Source organism: Mastigoproctus giganteus, chromosome 1 (genome assembly GCF_048544385.1).
Source record: "Mastigoproctus giganteus isolate SK-2022 chromosome 1, ASM4854438v1, whole genome shotgun sequence".
In the NCBI taxonomy this organism is placed as follows: Eukaryota; Metazoa; Arthropoda; class Arachnida; order Uropygi; family Thelyphonidae; genus Mastigoproctus; species Mastigoproctus giganteus.
Window position 1 is genome coordinate 274,722,797 of NC_143575.1, and position 18,457 is coordinate 274,741,253.

At 40.3% G+C, this 18,457-nt stretch overlaps 1 protein-coding gene across 1 annotated transcript; it reads left to right on the forward strand.

Moving 5' to 3' along the window:
* The first annotated feature begins 308 nt into the window (after nucleotides 1–308).
* Nucleotides 309–8,364, forward strand: LOC150092012 (uncharacterized). The gene is made up of 4 exons (XM_090386584.1): nucleotides 309–936; nucleotides 7,334–7,387; nucleotides 7,480–7,533; nucleotides 8,089–8,364. Exons 1-4 carry the CDS (start codon nucleotides 859–861, stop codon nucleotides 8,299–8,301), a joined length of 399 nt encoding a protein of 132 aa, XP_090242710.1. The 5' UTR covers nucleotides 309–858; the 3' UTR covers nucleotides 8,302–8,364.
* Nucleotides 8,365–18,457: the final 10,093 nt, after the last annotated feature.

An 18,457-nucleotide genomic window follows, 5' to 3' on the forward strand; every position in this document is an offset into this window, starting at 1 on the left:
AGACACAAATCCTCTGAATAGGTACGACAGAGAATAATTACATTCTATTCCCCACAGACAGAATTCAACCACCCCCACCCCATCTTCTGTTTAACAATGACCCAGATTATAAATTTGTGGATGACGTCATCAGTGAACAAATACGACTAGCTATTGGACGTTAATTACCATTCCATCGTAGTCTATATTTTAGTAAAAAGGCTAATTTAAATTGATAATAGTTTTGTTTTTGTGTGTGTGTGTGTTTTTTTTTATTTAAGGATTAATTCCTCTTGTGACCACTGACTAGTACTGTTGGTTGACAAATCTACACGTGTCGCTGTAGGGAAAAGCAACTCATAATCTCCCCAAAGCCGTTTCAACGACTCGACATTTCACAGAATGATGTCATTTTGGTCGAACACACAGCGGGTCGAAGTTCAAGAAATGGCGAAGACGTCCTTTTTTAGTACTTCGCAAGATAAGAAGTAGAAGTGACAGACATAACTGGGAAAATAAATAATTATTCCAATTCATGACGCTTACGAAAGAATTTCAAGAATGTGGTGTTGATCCACAGCAGAAATTCGAAAATAAATCCAGTGTGAAGTGTTGGTTAATGGAGGACGTTTGAGGTAGCAGTGGGATGCCAATTGATTCGTTGAAGTAGGATAAGTTAATTGTTTTTCTTAAGTATCGGATGTGCTGAAGATTAATGCAAGTGGACAGTAAGATTTTGTTGCCTTTCCAGAGTATGGGTAGTGTTGTGCCAATGCAGACTACCACATTCTTGAATATGAATTCTCACCTGTAACCTGGCCGTGAGAGAAAATTATAATTATTTTTGTTTTCTTCTACAGACGACATCTTTCTGACACGATGGGATGTTGCGCTTCATGCGCTACTTGTTTACAAGTGGATTCTTCGTGCGATGATGAACCATATCACACAAATAAGGTAAGTCTGTTAAACATCAAGGTATATATATCACAACCAGAATAACTTATACTTAAGTCACTCTTGTGTTTCCTTTAGTTTTGCACATTTGTGGACTTTGAAACTTTTATGTTTTTAGAATAATTCTACAAAAACAGCAATTTTTTTCTTTTATTTTTCCAATGAATTGCACATGACAGTTCTGTGTGCAATTATCAAGGCTTTATTTTTTTTTATTTATTTTTTATTATTATTATCTGTTTATTTCCACAAGGAAATCACCCCGGGACGGCAAAGTGCCAGGAGGGTGAAAATGCAAGACAGGAAAGCTTTGTAAATTATTGCTCCAGTAGATGGAACTTAAATTAGCTTGCAGTGGATTTTTGTCCTGAGGCGGAGACAGATGGGACCGGTAAAATACCGAAAAACCCCGAGAAGGGGGAGGTTGGATGATTGGTTAAGGCTTTCGGTCTTTACAATCTGGTACCTCTTGCGAATTGCAGTGATTTGCAGACCTCTTCAGTATACGATATTGTTTTAATTAGCGTGTTCATCCCCTCCCTCCAGCTGCTGTTTTAAAATCGTGAACTTGTTTTTTGATTTTAAACAGGGACGGGGGGGGGATCTGCTGTAATATTAAATAAAAGGCAATCGGTGGAAGGAGCTAGGCCTATCAATTACTTACTGCTACTCCAAACGAACGATCGAAAGAGGTACCAGATTGTAAAGACTAATCCAGGCTTTTATCTGATTTGTAGACAGACGTTTCCGACGAGAGAGATGGGGGTTGGGTAAGGGCGCTGACACATAGAACGCAGGTTCCTGTCAGCCCATGCTTGCCTGGAACCAGCAGAGACATGCAGCTGACCAATGCAACTTCTCAATATGCCATGAGGTTTTACAGGTGCCTCTGGATTGTGGAACGTTAATCCCCTTAGCTCTTGGGCAAACTGGTACCCTAAAATTGACCAGTAAATTGCCAATCAACCCTTCCTGGAATTCAGCGGGTGTCCAGTAATTATCGGGTGAAAACTTATCAAGAGCCTGGGGCGGGGGATTTACTAATGCCCATAACAAGACATTTCGATAAAATGTTCGTTGGAATGCGCACTGAATTGAGAGTGGAAGAGAAATTTTTGGGGGATGAACGATTTTAAATTTATCAAAGGGGGAAAAAAAAAAGTGGCGAAATGAAGTTTTTTTCTTTAATTTTTGCAATGAATTGCACATGACAGTTTTGTGTGCAATTATCAAGGCTTTATTTATGATATATAAACTGCAATAAATATTAATCAATTTTTGCTCAATGTTTTTTCAAGATTTCGAATAAAAGAACTGGCGTATACCCTCAACTCCAACCCCGTACATTAAAGTAGACAAAATTTTGGATATCGTAATTGATGTAATGAATTGGAAGAGTTATTTTTAAATATATCAGAATGAATCAAGAAACGTTAAATTATGCTTTAAATTCGATTAATAAAAAAGGGCTAACTGACTATTTTTTACTTATTAGCACTTTACAGATAAATATCAGAAAAAAAGAACTGTTGTTACTTTGAGACAATAAAATAAATGCTATTAATATTTTTTCTTGAAAGCCTCCATGGTATTCGTGTTTGAATGCAGTCTGACACTCTTGTTCCATACTGCGCGTTTACAGAAATGATTAAAATTTCAGTGTCCATGATTAACTTCTGTACTAAAAGTTTTCTTTACGTCACTCGTTATTGCTGTAGAAAGAACGAAATTCGTTCTTTATACAGCAACAACAGTTCTAATGAAGGCCAGAGGTGCCTAGTTGAGTGACATCTGTAGTTTCGCTGGCAGTAAAATTAAATTGAGATAGCCGGTGGTTTAACACAAAACACAACAAGCGATGGCTTGTCCACAAGTACTGTACTCCCATTAACTTACGCGATTCTTTTGGGCCAACCGTAGTTGCTGGTCCCAGATAAGCATGCCATCTGCGTTCTACGTATAAGCACTCGCTACAATAAGCGGGCTTGCAATTATTCATTGGGCCAGGCTTAAATTTTTAATAGTCCACAAAAATATAGTTGGAGAAGGGCGTTACGTGATAGTTTTCCGTGAAATCAAGATTTCTATAATGACTACTCTTATACTACGTGAATATAATCTAACGTTTAGGATTAATTGAGGCATATGATGCAAGGGAGCAAGCTTTACAGTATCAGCCAAAAAAAAAACAAAAAACTTCTCATTTCACCCATCCGGTTACTCCAAATGTTTGTCTAGTTCGGCCTTAAATTTATTTAAGCTATCAACTTCCACAACAACAGATGGAAGTCTGTTCCAGCAATCAACTACCCGCTGGCTAAAGCCAAACTTCCGCACATCTATTCTAGAGCTGTCTTTCCTCAATCTGAATCCATGCCTCCTCAGGTTCTTAATCTGAGCAAGCGGAAGTATCCCATCAACACTGAGTCTGCTCAAACCATTCAAGGCCTTATACACCTCAACCAGAGTTTGGTAACCTTGCCGAAACTCATCCTCGGATCATGTCTCAATTCCGACTGCATGTTCTCAGAATGTGACATTCGGCAAGCAGGGGATGGCAAGTGCCTCTGTAGGATAAGGGTGGTCCTTACAGAAATCGGCAAAAAATTCTACAATTTTAAATTACACAAACCACCAAAAAATACAACAAAAGCTTTTACTTCATTAATTTTTTTCATCTTATTGATTTCTTAGGTTAGAAATTGCTTGTTGCTTTTTAACACTCATATCTGAATGTGGGCACACATAAAAACACAGGGAGCGCTTTAGCTCTCGACACCCCTGCTCCTTGTTTTTACAAGTTCCTCACGTTCCAAGTTCATATCCATCATTTAGTAACCGAAGTTTTGCAAGCATGCGTGTATCAGTTTCCCTTCATGTTTTATAGGATGTGAAAGGAACTTTGGATTTTATTCTTTATGGTAAAATCAGATACCGCGTTATATTTACTGAATAAATGAGTGAACACTCATGCTGCTTAATCGCACGAGTCTCCTCAGTCTTTCTGAGACGCATGACCAAGTTAGCTATTTCCGATTACTAGTATTGGAATACAAAACTTTTGGGAATTAGAAAAAAGATAATACACTTTAATCAAGAGTCGTATAAAACAAAAACCTAATTTCATATTAAATATTTTATTCTTATTTGTCTCACATCCACAAATACTTTTTCTCTTAATTGTTACGGCATTTCTTTCCATTAAAACTTTTCTTTCGTTTTGCGATTTCTCCCAAAAAGAAATCCCATCTCATCAAGAATTCACAATTGACTTTTTTTTTTTTGTGTTTTATACTGGGATTAAATCGGGTACAGTTGGTACTTTCTTTTTATCACAAATATAAAAGTACGGTTTCGTGGTTTGTTCACCTTTATGACGTTGTTATCAAATGATCCAGGGAATAACTTAAGTTTTTTTGGGCGCTAAAGAAACTTGAAGAACTTTTGCTTGGCTTCGAATCCATTTTATGGTAGTTTGTCTAGTTCTTTTCTTCCTTATATTTATTTAAGCTAACAACTTCCACAACAACAGGTTAAAGTTTTATTCAAGCAATTAACCACCAGCCTGCTAAAGGAAAATCTGCACATCTATTCTGCAACCATCCTTCCTCAAATTGAATTTATGCCCCCTCATGTGTATTATCTGAGGAAAAACCTATCAGCACTGAGCTTATTCAAACCATTCCAAGCCGTATACACCTAAACCAGATCACCTTCCAGGTGCCTAGTCTCCAGGCGCTGCAATTTGCAGAACTGAAGCCTTTCTTGGTAAGAGCATCCCTTTGTTCCCCTCACCAGTCTTGTTGCCCTTCTCTGTACTCATTCCAGCAGCCTTCCTAAAATGCGGCTTCCAGACCTGTATGCAGTGCTGAAGATGTGGCCTGACCATTGCCTTATAATGTACAATGAAATAATCACCTCCTTATCCCTTACAGTAAAATTACTGGATATCATTGACAAAACCTCATGAGCTATTCTGCCAACCTGTCTGCACTACTAAAAGCTTCATATCTGTTTGCACAATTACTCCCAGTTTTTTTTTTCATTACGTTCAGGTACTACGCAGTTGGTACATTACTATGCAGTACTTTGCATTTGTCAATGTTAAACTTCAATTGCCATTTCTCAGACCATCTGCTTAACTATTATAGATCCTGTTGCAGTAGAATACTGTCATTAACTGTATACTTTTTTATCATCCGCAAACTTGGACATTAAGCGTAATGTGCGTTCATCAGTATCATTGATAAATATACAAAAAAACAATGGGTCGAACCCTGGGGGACTCCACTAATAACATTAGTTCAGGAAGGGTAGTGTTCCATTGATTACCACTCTGTCTTCTCCCACTCAACCATCCTTTTATCCATAGTAGCAACTTGTCCCTAATGACATACTGCTCCAATTTGCACAGCAGCCTTTGTGCAACTTTATAAAATCCTAGTATATGATACCAACATTATTTTTATCATCCAGTTCCTTTGTGACCACATCGGAGTTTTCCAATCAAATTGGTCAGACAAGACTTCCCCTTAACAAACCCATGTTGCGCCTGAAGTATAACTGTAATCCTGTCTAAATGGTTCTTTTACTAGTGACTCCATTATTTTCTCTGGAACGGAAGTTAAACTAACAGGTCTGTAATTACCCGTGTTACCCTTTGTGAATTGGGAGTCACGTAGATCATCTCACGTCCGCGGAGATTTCCTCCTGAATTCAAGGATGCTCTCATAATTATGGCTAAGGGTTTGTTTATTTCCTTCGCTGCCTCTCTTAATATAATTAAAAATAAAATAAATAAATTTTCTGTTTATACTTCGGGACGGGCAGAGGAGTTCGCATGATAAATTGAATACAAGAAACAGCACAGTATTCAGTAGTCACGGGCTTGAACCCCGGTCACTCAAGGCACGTGTACTTATGCACCCACGCGCCTGACCACTAGGCTACAGGGGCTTATTTCCATCCACTCCAAGTGGATGGGATTTATCTGATTTGAATGTTTAACTTCATATATGAAGTTAAACCTTCACATATTCAAGTTACAGTAAAATATGTTCCTCTTCTATTTGATACAGATGCCGGTTTATCTATTTCTATATTTTTATGATGTGGACTACGTGTGCTTAACCACTTGCACAACACTAATTCATAAGACCGTGAGCTTAAATCTACTCCACAAATGGAATATTCCTGGCATGCGATAGTGATAGATGCTTATCTACCCACCGATGTGAATCCAACAAGCCTTTAGGGTTTTGGGAACATCAGCGACTAAAGCCATATTGTTCCGTGTATACTGTCTGTAAATTGCAAGTGTTCTGTGGTCTATTTGCTGCATAAAAAAACCAGAGTTTCTGGGAGAAAACCATGCCACCCTCTCCTGAGACCGACTAACTCAGCCACGTTTTGCGAAAATTCCAATAAATTTCTCTCGTCATTGACGGAACTTAAACTCGGGCGTTTTCTTCCCGGTGTGGGGAGGACAGCAATTCTACCAACTGTGCTACCCACGAGGACTTGAAATTATTTTAATTCGGATAAAAATGAGTAAATTAATAGCAAATATTCATTTCTTTTAACATGTCAGAAATAAGATTGCTTCCCTTCAACAGCTGGTAGAATTGCAGAAGATCAACAGCTATTGCTGTTATTGCGAATCATAACAGCAATAGCTGTTGATCTTCATATGTTTATTAAATTTTAAAAGAAATTAATTTAATAATAATATCCCAGACATGTTTAGATTATTCATGGATATCCATCTGGGGATATAATAATTTTCAATAATTATGTAATTAGAAGAGCTGCTCTAATTAGGAGAGAATATTTAATTAGTACAGCCTGTAAATTTTGTAGCAGTGAAGTTGCATGTAAGCAGGAAGCTCGTTGTTCCATCAGTATAATTAAAGGTGGTAGCAATTAGGTTAATTGATGTTTATGAAATTTACTTCATTCCAGCCAATGCTAAACGTGTAAACTTTAAATTTGCATATACTTTTCAAACAAATAAAAGAACATCATTTCGGATTGCACAAATTTTAACTTCAAGATAACTAAGATCAGACGAGCTTAGAAGCTGGTAGACCACAAGAATATTCAAAGATTCAAACAACTGGTGTGCGTAAATCGTGTAATTTCAAGCTGCCCACTTTGCAAGGAGCAGCTCTAAAAGTCAGGGAAAACACCAGATACCAATAGCAGACATGGTCACCAGTGTAAAACTGCAAATTCTACAGTTTCTGATGAATCTTCCAATATGCAATATTGGCTTTACAATGGCTGATCTAGTATCCAAATTCCGACTGTGCCTTAAATAATGCTCCACCACGAATACCAGTAGATTCCTCACTCCAGCCACTTATATTTAGGTCTCTGATTGTGTGTTTCTTTTCAGGTTATACAATGTGTGACCACAGTCCCGAAACACAAATTTGCCTTTACAAATCAGGTAAGAAAGGCGAAAATTTTATTAATGAACAAAAATTGCTGCTAAGTTGCTGATATGTGACTACAGTGACTGATATTTTGTGTATTTTACAGGCCTTGGAAGATACGAATTTTGAACCAGTTTCTAAAGACTTCTTTCTAGATAAGGTAAGTTCCTTACTTTGTAGAAACATTTGCTTGTAACCTTTTCATCAATGATGAAATTCAATCAGCATCATTTCCTTCAACGGAACTGTGTTAGCAATTAATGTCCTCGATCTATAAGTGGATGCGATAAATGAATTGAACTGGAGTCGCGTTCTTAGCAAATTTTTCTGTTTTGAGTGAATTCGAACATATGGAACTTACTATACTTGCACACAAACAACCTGAATGCAGTAGTTTCTGTTGCCTCACCTTTCCCAACTACTGAATATTAATTTACAGTACAAAAACCTCCGAGGGGTGTTTGAAAAGTTCCGGAACCTTATCCTCAGAAGGGGACATACTTGAAACAACTCAAAAAATATACTAGTATACACGTTTGAGTTGAGAGCTCATCTGCAATCTTCCAGGAGAGTGCAAAGCAAACGGTCTCAACGAGGAAGGAGTCACTAAACGCTCGTAAGATTGCTATGACGTTCGCTAACGAAAGGCACTGTTGGAAATGTTGTGAATTTTGAAATGTTTTCGCTTTAATCGCAATATGTTTTTGTTTTTCAGAGTTTGGCTCCCCTACAGATGGCGTACCCGGCTCTCCAATGCTGGTACCAAGAGATTCTAGACATCTCCCATCAGAAGCTACAAAGATTGCACAGCGGAGAACATCGCAAGAAAAAGGACACGGAAGACCTGCGGAAACAGGTGTTAATTGTGAACAGCCTCGATCTCCTACACAGACACGTGGAAGTAATCTTCCCCTCATTTTCTTTGTAAATTACTGTAATTGTTTTGTTTGTACAGTGGCGTCACCTGTAAATAAAAGTGTTGTTGGTTTTCTTTTTTGTCGTCCGTCATATTAATCTCTACGTTGGGAGGGCCTTTAACTAATGTAGATATCAATGGAAAAATCTTTATTGCAGTGTAATGACACGATCCTTCATAGCCAACAGCTAGGGGATTTTACATTGAGAAAGACAAGAACTGAAAATTAAGAGTCCAATTTGTCAAGTATTATGTGTAATAAATTATGCAAAGGGTAGTTAATGATAGTATGCTGCTGCAACGAGATCTAGAGAAGTTGAGCAGATGGGCTGGGTGGCAAATGAAGTTTAACATTGACAAATGTCAAGTACTACACATGGGAAGCAGTAATCCCAGAGTAACGATTCAACTCTGTGGTACTACGCTGACAGTGGTAGAGAATAAAAAGGACCTGGGGTAATTGTGCAGGCAGATATGAAGTTTTCTGAGCAGTGCAGACGGGCTGCAAGAGTAGCTCATGGTGTTTTGTTAATGATACACAGTAATTTTTCTAGAAGGGATAAGGAGGTGATTATCCCCTTGTATAAGGCAATGGTCAGGCCAGACCTTGAGTACTGTATACAGGTCTGGAGGTCTCATTTTAAGAAGGATGTAGAGCTGTTGGAACGAGTACAGAGAAGGGAAACAAGATTAGTGAAAAAAACAAAGGGTTACTCTAACGAAGAAAGGCTTAAGTTTTGCAAATTACAGTGTCTGGAGACTAGGCACCAGCGAGGTGATCTGATAGAGGTGTATAAAGCCTTGAATGGTTTGAGCATGCTCAATGCTGATGGGATTCTTCCTCTAGCTCAGAATAATCACCTGAGAGGGCATAAATTCAAATTTAGGAATGACGGTTGTAGGATAGATGTGCGGAAGTTTGCCTTTAGCCAGCGGGTGGTTGATTGCTGGAACAAACTTCCGTCTGTCGTTGTAGCTGATAGCTTAAATAGATTCAAGGCAGAACTTAATAAACATTTGGAGCGAGGGGATGGGTGAAATAAGGTTGTGTTTTTTTTTTTTTTCTTTTGGCTGATGCTATATAAGCTTGCATCATGTTAATGCCAACATCCGGCACCAGCCTTTTGACAAAAAAAAAGTTTTTGTGTCATTTAATATTTTGTGCCGAAAGCTTTTGCTTTTATGACGGCCTTCGATCTTCCCGGCTACTGTCAACCAGCTTTTTATAAATGTCAGGTGATATGTTCCTCCACTTGGCGTTTAACGAAACCACCAGTTCGGCCTTGTTCTTTGGACAATCACGACGTCCACGTACCCGACGATCCAATACATTCCAAAGATGCTCGACAGAGTTCAAATCAGAACTCTGGGCTGGCCAATCCAACTTTTCCACATCTATGTCCCCAAATAACTCTACTACGACCCGAGCAGTATATCATGGTGCGTTATCTTGCTGATACAGGTAAGGGCCCTCCCCGAAGTATTGCCATAATGTTGGAAGTGCATAATTGTGCAGGCTGTCCTGGTATTGCACAGCATTGGTGGTTTTGTCCAAAACGACTAATGTGGAAAACCATGACACTGCCTCCACCAAATTTTATTGTTGGGAGAATGCAATCAAGAAGGAACTGTTCTCCTGGCATTTGCCACACCCAGAACGGCTATCAGACTGGTAGAGTGCGAACTTCGACTCGTCTGTCCATAGAACTGTTTTCCTCTGCTCTACAGTCCAGGATTCGTCATCAGCGTAATCGCCATCTAGAGTTTGTTGAGGTGATAAATTCTGTTGAACGTGTCATCTTGCATGCCCACTTTTGAAATTCTCTTCGAAGCCAGTTGTGCATATTTATAGCAGATTCTGTGAGTGTTTTATGCGTAGGACCTGTTTCTCAATCCATGGAGGGTGTCCGGATATTAATGGTAGGGCAGTGTATACGCAGAAGCATTGATGAAAGAGTTCAAATAAGAGAAGAAAGGATGTGTAGAAGCAGGAGGGAAGATAAAGATAATAAGATGTGCACAAGACCAGGTATTGATTGCTAATAATGAGGAGGAATTACGGAGCTCCTTTGATATCCTGAACAGCGCAGTAAAGGAGTACAATATGAAGATTAACAGCAAGAAAACCAAGATAATAATTAATTTCCAAGTGGCCAAAGTCTGAAGGAAATAACAGAATTGCAATGGGCAAAGAGGCATTTAGTAATAGAAAAGAACTATTGAAAAGAAATTTCAAGAAAGAATTAAGAAAGCAAATGGTGAATACATTAATATGGTCTGTTGTACTATATGGCTCAGAGACATGGACTCTGGGAAGAGAGATCAGACGGCTAGAAGCTTCGAGATGTGGTGGGGAAGAGAATGAAATGGGTGGACAGAGTGAGTAACGAGGAAAGTAAGAGAAAAGAGAACGTTAATAAAAGAACTTTTGTTTTAAGAAGAGAAAGCATGTTGACGGGAGGATGTGTGGGAGGAACTGTTGGGAGAAGGAGAATCAGAATGATGGATTGGATGGGAGATGGAGATGGGTGGATGGGAAGAGGAAATTATGCAGGAATTAAAAAGCACAACGTAGAGAAACATGGCGTCAATGGAGCCCTGAACCTGCCTGAGGGCAGAGAACTTGAAGAAGACTTATATATAACAATGGTCTTTGAGAATGAAAAAAATTAGTTATAATTTTTAGAACTCTTTTACCAAAGCCGAACGTTGCGATACATATTATTATTATATCGGCACGTTCACACCGAACCCCTTCCCTCATTAACAACATCCTGTTGCGCATGCTCGCTGTGTAAGGACGGAGGCCCAAACCACAACTAAATATAAATTTTGAACCGAACCGCATAAATTAATAATAAAAAAAATTTAGTACTATACATATAGTTTACAAAAATATTCCTATGTAAATCTAAGCAGACGCCATTACAGAATTTTTAGTGCGAACCCCCTGGAACACTTTAGCGAACCACCGGTTAAAAAGCGCTGCCTTAAAGGAAAAATTCAAAACTTTCTCGATAGATGGCGGAATAGGAGTTAGCCAGCGCGCGTGATTTCTAAGGTGAAGTTCTTCATTCGGTGTCTTCCACATATCAGAAAGGAACTGAATACATTCGCCCAGCAAATTGAAAATGTAATTAATAGGCGAAACGCAGAAGAAATAACGTAAAAACCACTGCTGTTTCAACAAATATTTTTTTCCAGTAAAAAAACAGAATTTTTTTTTAAATTTCTCACTTTCCACCACACACAAATGAACGTACACTGAGTGGATAGAAATCACGAGATACCTACCTAGTAGCCGGTAGGCCCACCTTTCACCTGGATAAGGGCAGTCATTGAGTCCACTAGTTCACGAGAGCATTCCACAGGTAATTCCGTCGCATTCCTATGTGGCGGATCCAAATCTCGAATGGACCTTTCCACAGCATCCCAAAGATGCTCCGCAGGGTTCATCCGGTGAACGGGGAGACCATTCCATGGAGGTAAAATCAGGATAATGCACCTTCCTGTGGGAAGATGCATTATCCTGCTGGAAGAATCCATTGCCCTGTGGGTACACGGTGACCATGAAGGGATATAGATGGTCTGCAAGGATGGACACTTAACCTGGACTGTTCAGAGATGCGTTTAGAGGTACCAACGTGTGCCAGTTGAACACGCTGCAGACTATTGCCGACCTGCCTGAACAGTTCCTTGTTGACATGATGGATGCATAGCTTCGTGCGGTTTCCACCAGATACGCACCCTCTCGTCCGTTCGAAATAACTGGAAACGGGACTCATCGGACCAAGAGACCCGTCTCCAAGGTCCAGTGCCGATGTTCTTTCGCCCAGTTCAGGCGTAGAGTCCTGTGTCGAGGTGTTAGCAATGGGACTGTGGTGGGTCCTATTGCAGCTAATGATCGCCTGATGGTCTTGGTGGAGAAATTTCTGGCACCTCCCTCGCTGAAGTTGGTGACTTGTGCCAGTGTCGCTCTCCGGATGGCTGAAACAATGCGAGACAGACAGCCACCTTTATCCACCACCCTCAGCGATGTCCACAATGCCAAGCGGTGGGTTCGTCCACTAGCGAGAGGGATGACAGCATCGCGTTGCCCAGGTATCCCACGAAATCTGTCCATTCAGTGTACAACAGGTTTGTATTTATTTTTTTCTTGAGCCGTGATATTCGCCTTTTTCATTTGTTGCTATGGCAACACAAAGAGGATCGTGTGGATGTTGGAAGCCACAGCTCCTTGAATCGCTTTTATTTTTTAACTTTTGCACTTTCTAATTGTATAACCGTACGCACATTTCCGGAAAGCACTCGGAGGCGTAGAACACGGCCGTACAATGCACCTAACAAACGCTATAATTGCTTTCTCGGCCGCTCCGTATTATTTCCCGAACGTGCCACTTGTAACGCCGATGGTGCCGTAATTGTTAATAGCGATTCTATTTTTATCAGGTAAATTGCGGCGTGTTCGCGAATCGCTCGTTGCCACTAAAAGGAGGACACCCCTGGTCGCCGTATAAGCAGCCATAAAGTTCTTTATTATCCGACTAATAAGCTACGCGTTCGGAGTCAATCTGTCACGTTTTAAAACGGAAGCGACAAAATGAAGTTTGAACGGGGGCGAGACTACACGTTCGAAGTCACTTTAAAGTTTTTCGCGTTTAATCAAAATGTCACGTTCGCGTCGGCCCCTTAACGGGTTAAAAGTAATGACCCGTACGTTGACACGAAAAATAGCGGCGATAAGTTGAGAGAAAAATGTTTAAGCAATCGATTAAAAAGAAAAAGGAAAGCTGTCATTAAAAGTAAAAGTTTTTTTTTTCTCACTTGTTAGAGAGCGTTAAGGAAAATGTCTTAATGCGATTAATATCACGTTTAGACATTTTCGGGGATGCATTCTTCTGTTAGTCAAGCTTTCGGATGACTCCATCTACTCCAAGAAGATGAGGAATACATAAGCATCACTGAGCTCGTCTATTGACTGCTGATGGAAAAGGTTGCTGGGATGAATGTGCAATCACCGATTTTCAAAAACAGATGAAAGGGTTATCTTTTTCTGGAAGACAGTAAGGAGACTCTCCCAGCTCGGTTAGGAGAGTTCTTACCCCCTCTGACGTGTCAAGTATGCGGATGATAATATTGCATTAATCATTTTTCTGCTTGCCAAAGGCAGCTCCTGTATACACTCACTGGCCAAAAAAATATGAAGGCGACCAGATTCGATACTGAATATAACTGTTTTTTTTTTTTTTTTTACTATTAGTAGATGAAGATGGACTGTAAATCCAGGTGCCACCATACATACATTAACTCAGGTTCTCTCACCTGAGTGCGTGATTAAATTTATTTTTCTTTATTTTTGCTAGCTTCCAGGTTCGGCCACCTAGGAGCGGGATGGTTGGCACCCACTAGACTTGCATTTCTTCTGGTTGGTATGGGACAGTGTGCAAGTCACACAGACAGAATAGTAGATTCAGGCCCAGCTCCTCGTGCTAGAGCCGGGCACCAGGTAGCATTTCCCAATATGGTGGCTGCTCCCAGAGACCTGACTAACAAGTACACACATTATTAACATTCTTGCATTTCACACTTTTCTGGTCCTTTGTATTAGTTTTACGTGAATTACAGAGTACACAGATGGAGATGGGCGGAAGCCTAGGAGTCAGCATCGACATGATATACATATACACATGTCACAGAAATGGCCCAATTTAAGATCAATCATAGAGGACCGAGTGACCATTTGGGCCACAAATAGAGTTTTCATCAACAGATAGTGCACAGCACAAGAACAGTTGGTAGGATCGCCGTCCCCACGCCAGATGGAAAAGACCTCAGTTGAAAAAACCTCACCCATCAAGATGCTGTGTGGATTGAGGTCCGGTTGCCCTCGTGGGTAGCACAGTTGGGTATACAGTAATCACCGTCCTCCCCCACACTGGGTCGAAAAGGTCTTAGTTTGAATCCCTTGAATGACGTGAAGAATTTTTATGGGCCTCTTTCGCAACGTGGTTGGGTTAATAGGTCGCAGGCGAGGGTAGCACAGTTTTTTTCCGGCAACTCGAGTTTTTCGTCCAGCAAACAGCAAATCGACCACAGAATACAAGAAGTTTACAGGCATGTTATCTATGGCCTAAGTCGCTAATGCACCTAAACCTCCACAACAATCACAGATTGTTGTACAAGACTTTGTAACATGCAGCATCACTGGTATCAATTTATCCAATGTACACCACGAAAACATGTTTTTCATGGTGTACAAACCTCTCTGAGGCTTCTTGGTTCCATTCAGTAGAGGGCAGTCAGATTAATCAATGGCTTATCTCTAACAAAGTCTCTCCACTCTGTCTCGTAGATGTTCCGTTTCTGCCTTTTCTATAGATACTTCCATGAGCACTATTCTTCTCAATTAGTTTCTACAATTGAGAAAGCAGTCAACATCCTTTTACTGTCCAGCTTCTTCAAGCTCAGAACCAACTTTTCTTCTTCCTCATTTATTCGCGTACAGATATTCTTTAAGTATTTTTCATATAAATTAAGAAGAGAACAGCCCACAAGATTTATTGAAGTCATTTCACTAAAGTTGGCAGGTTTATTCTGTAAACAGCAACGTACATTATTATTTCTGTTGAATTTTGCTTTTATTTATTTAGGTTTTTTTTGTTTGTTTTTTTAGCCGACAAAAAAAAAAAAAAAAAAAAAAATCACCTAAAACTGGTTCCAGACAAAGAATCTCCAGCCTTAAAGATCATGATCAATTTGCTACACAAATTAACAAAACACTGTAATGCTATGGTTACTAACACAGCAAGAATTTTTTTTTTTTTTTCGCCTGGGGCAAAAAAAAAAAAAAATCAGTTTAGTAGTTAAAAGTGGCAGTACGTGGTGGCACAATACTGTGCCACCACGTACTGTACTCGAGGAAGTGATTTTCCGAATACGTGATGGCTGGTCCGCATCTTGAGTGCTGTATACAGGTCTCATTTTGGGAAGGATGTGGAGCTGTTGGAATGGATGCGAAGAGAAGGAGCAAGATTAGCCAGGAGCACGAAAGGATGCTCTTACTATGAGGGACTTCGGTTCTGCGAAATGCAGCGTCTGGGAATGAGCGCCTATTAGGGAACCTGACTGGATGGAGTGAACCAGATGCTGATGGGCTTTCTTGGATGTCCCACATGAAAGGCTGTGGATTTGAATTAAAGAAGGATGGAGTTGTTTTTTGGTTTTAAGAGCATGTGCAACTAAGGCCATGTTGCTCAGTCTGTAAATTGCATGTGTTCTGAGGTCGATTTTCTGTTTGCTGGACGAAAAACTCGAGTTTCCGGGAGAAAAAGCCATGTTACCTTCGCCTGAGACCGACTGACTCAGTCACGTTGTGAAAAAAACCCATAAAAATTCCTCTCGTCATCGACGGAATTCGACCTCAGGTCTTTTCCACCCAGTGTGGGGAGGATGGCGATCCTACCCAAGAGGGCTGCAGGATGGAGTTGCTTACAACTAGGGAGTGTGGTTGATTGTCAGAGCCGTCTTCCGTGTGAGGTTGCTGGTTTGGAGAGATTTGGACAAAGGCTGGATAGGAAGGCAGTAGGCGATGTGGATAGTTTTTTTTTTGGGGGGGGGATGCTGTATAAACTTGCTTCCTTGCATCATTTGTCACTACTAGTAATAAATGCGTTTGATCTGACCTTTCCTAGCCCATGTGACTACGATGCTATTCTTGTATTTTCTCTATCTTAAACTCCACGAGCTTTCCCGGAGTATAAAATGCAAAAATTAGGTGTACGCCCTGCTCCTTTAGTGCAGGCACCTTGAATGTAGGGGCGCCACAGGCGTTGACGCTCCTAATATTTACATACTTCCATCGCCTGGAACTAAATCAACTCCTCGAGCTGCGAGATCTCTTTACCCTTTAGAAAATGTCAGTGGAAGGAGAAAATGTGCGAACTGTGATTGCTTCTGACGTCACTTTGCCGCCTATTTCAGGTCCTCGTGCTTCTTGTCAACATTTTAAGCTGTCGTGCCGCCTCCCTTCCCCATCATCCCCAACTCCCGGCAATTCCTAAACGCCAAAGCCGCCTGCGCGTGCTGCTATAACTCACTCGAGTAACGCATTTCCATTTCTCGCGTGGAGGAACCCGCATTACGAACTTTTAGAAAATTAAACTGTCCCCAGGAAACCTATTACCTGGCACGCGTGTTTAGCTAACGTGACCGCCCTTTATTACCCTCCGTGGCGCGTGCACGTGTCATTCTGCAGGTGTAATCTTATTTTCCAGAACGCAGAATTCTCCGGGTGACACCTGCACGGAGAACTTAAACCTTTCCCGGGTGTCGCCATTTCATTGCCTGCACGCGGACCGAATGGAGTTAGCAAACAATTATAACGCGGCAGGAGCCTCGCGTGTACCAACAAAGTACCCGATACGACGTGACGCCTGGCGACACGGAGCTGAAATGATGTTGGAGGCGAGGGATGTACTATGATCACTTATCTGCTTCATGGGCAATAAAAACCCTGGCAGCAGTCGCGAAAATAACCTCTCCTTCCGCGAATACTCCTATTTCTATCGCTCCATTGTATTTTTGCGAGGAACATCAAGTCACGTGTACAGGCCCTGTCCAAATTTTACTATACTGGCAGCCTGTGAGCAGCCCGGTACTGCAGAGTTCTGTACGCTTTTTTATACATTTGAAATAAGAATACCACCAACCATGAAATCTCGACATGTCTTTAAGGCCACTCACTGAAACAGTTTCCGATTCCATTTTAAAATAGTCAGTTTCAAACCTGACCCTGTTCAAACTTTAGTTTTTCTTCTTTATGATAACCCCAAACACTAAAGTATTAGAACCTATATAACTTTAGGTTCTAATAAAATTTTTAGATTAAGAAGACAAGATGGTTATTGACATTGGACATGAATTTATGCGTGTCAATTTCTGAAAATAACCTAATGATTACTTTATTCGGCACGCCTACCCATTTCAAGAAGTAGAGTGATCTTTCACTAACAGCATTCTGTATTCATGCCATGCGATATAAAGCGGGTGTGCATCATCATCATCAGCCATTTTCAATCCACTGCAGGATGAAGGCCTCTCCAGCAACTTTCCAGTTCCTTCTGTTTTGTGCATTGGCCATCCATTTACTACTCATGAACTCTTGAATTTTATTTGCCCATCTCCGTTGTTGTCTTCCAGGTTTTCTTTCAGCTCCACTTGGGTACCATTCTGTTATACCCAAGTCTATTGCAGTTCTTTAGTTCGATAAGAATGTCCTTTACTTGAATTGGCTACCTAATCCATGTGTTTACCTTCTTATCCAACAAGCTGATTCCTAATATAATTCGTTCCATTCTTTGCTGTGTAGTTTTCAGCTTCTCTTCCATTCTTTTGGTGTAGTCATGGTGGGGAGTATACTGCAGATATAACCTGGGATGCTGCATATTGCAGTTATAACCCGGTATCTCTGGTGTTCCTATCCCTAAAAACTTCACGCATAAATGCAGAAGCAAGATAGTTTAGTTAGTCTGCAACCTGAACAGAATCATTAATAGTTATTCCATTAGTGGGCCAATACTATTAATTCTTTTCCTTCTAGTTAACATAATGAATTCTTTTGCTACTTTTCTTTCCATTCTTAGCCAAGGACTCCTCGTAATCTGCATTAGCTTGCCTAACCCCCTTAGTGATTGCAGACTACTTGCTGTAGAATTCCACGTCCTCTGCTAATTTATAATCGTCCCTCGCATTTTTATTCTCTGCCACGAGTCTCATTAATTCATTTGACGTCCATTTTAGGTCTAAACCTTGAACTGTAACTTAACTGGTACAAAAAACTTAGCGGCTACTATAATTACTTCCCCGAATGCTACCCATTTAGAATTTCTAGCTAATAGCATCATCGGTTGGCTCCTTTATCTGGATTTTCTTAATGCATGACGAGTCACTGCTGATAATCTGATAGAGTATTGCTCTCTCTTGTAGCCTCTCTAACATGCTGATATAGAAAACAGTCATCTAATAAATCCACAAAAGTTTGCTGGTGTGTGAGTGACCAACCACAAGTTCCAGTCAATATCTGGAAAGTTAAAATCTCCCATTATAAGACATTCTCATTTCTCTCTCACTCTATTTCTCTGTACAGTTTTTCGTTATACTCATCACAGTC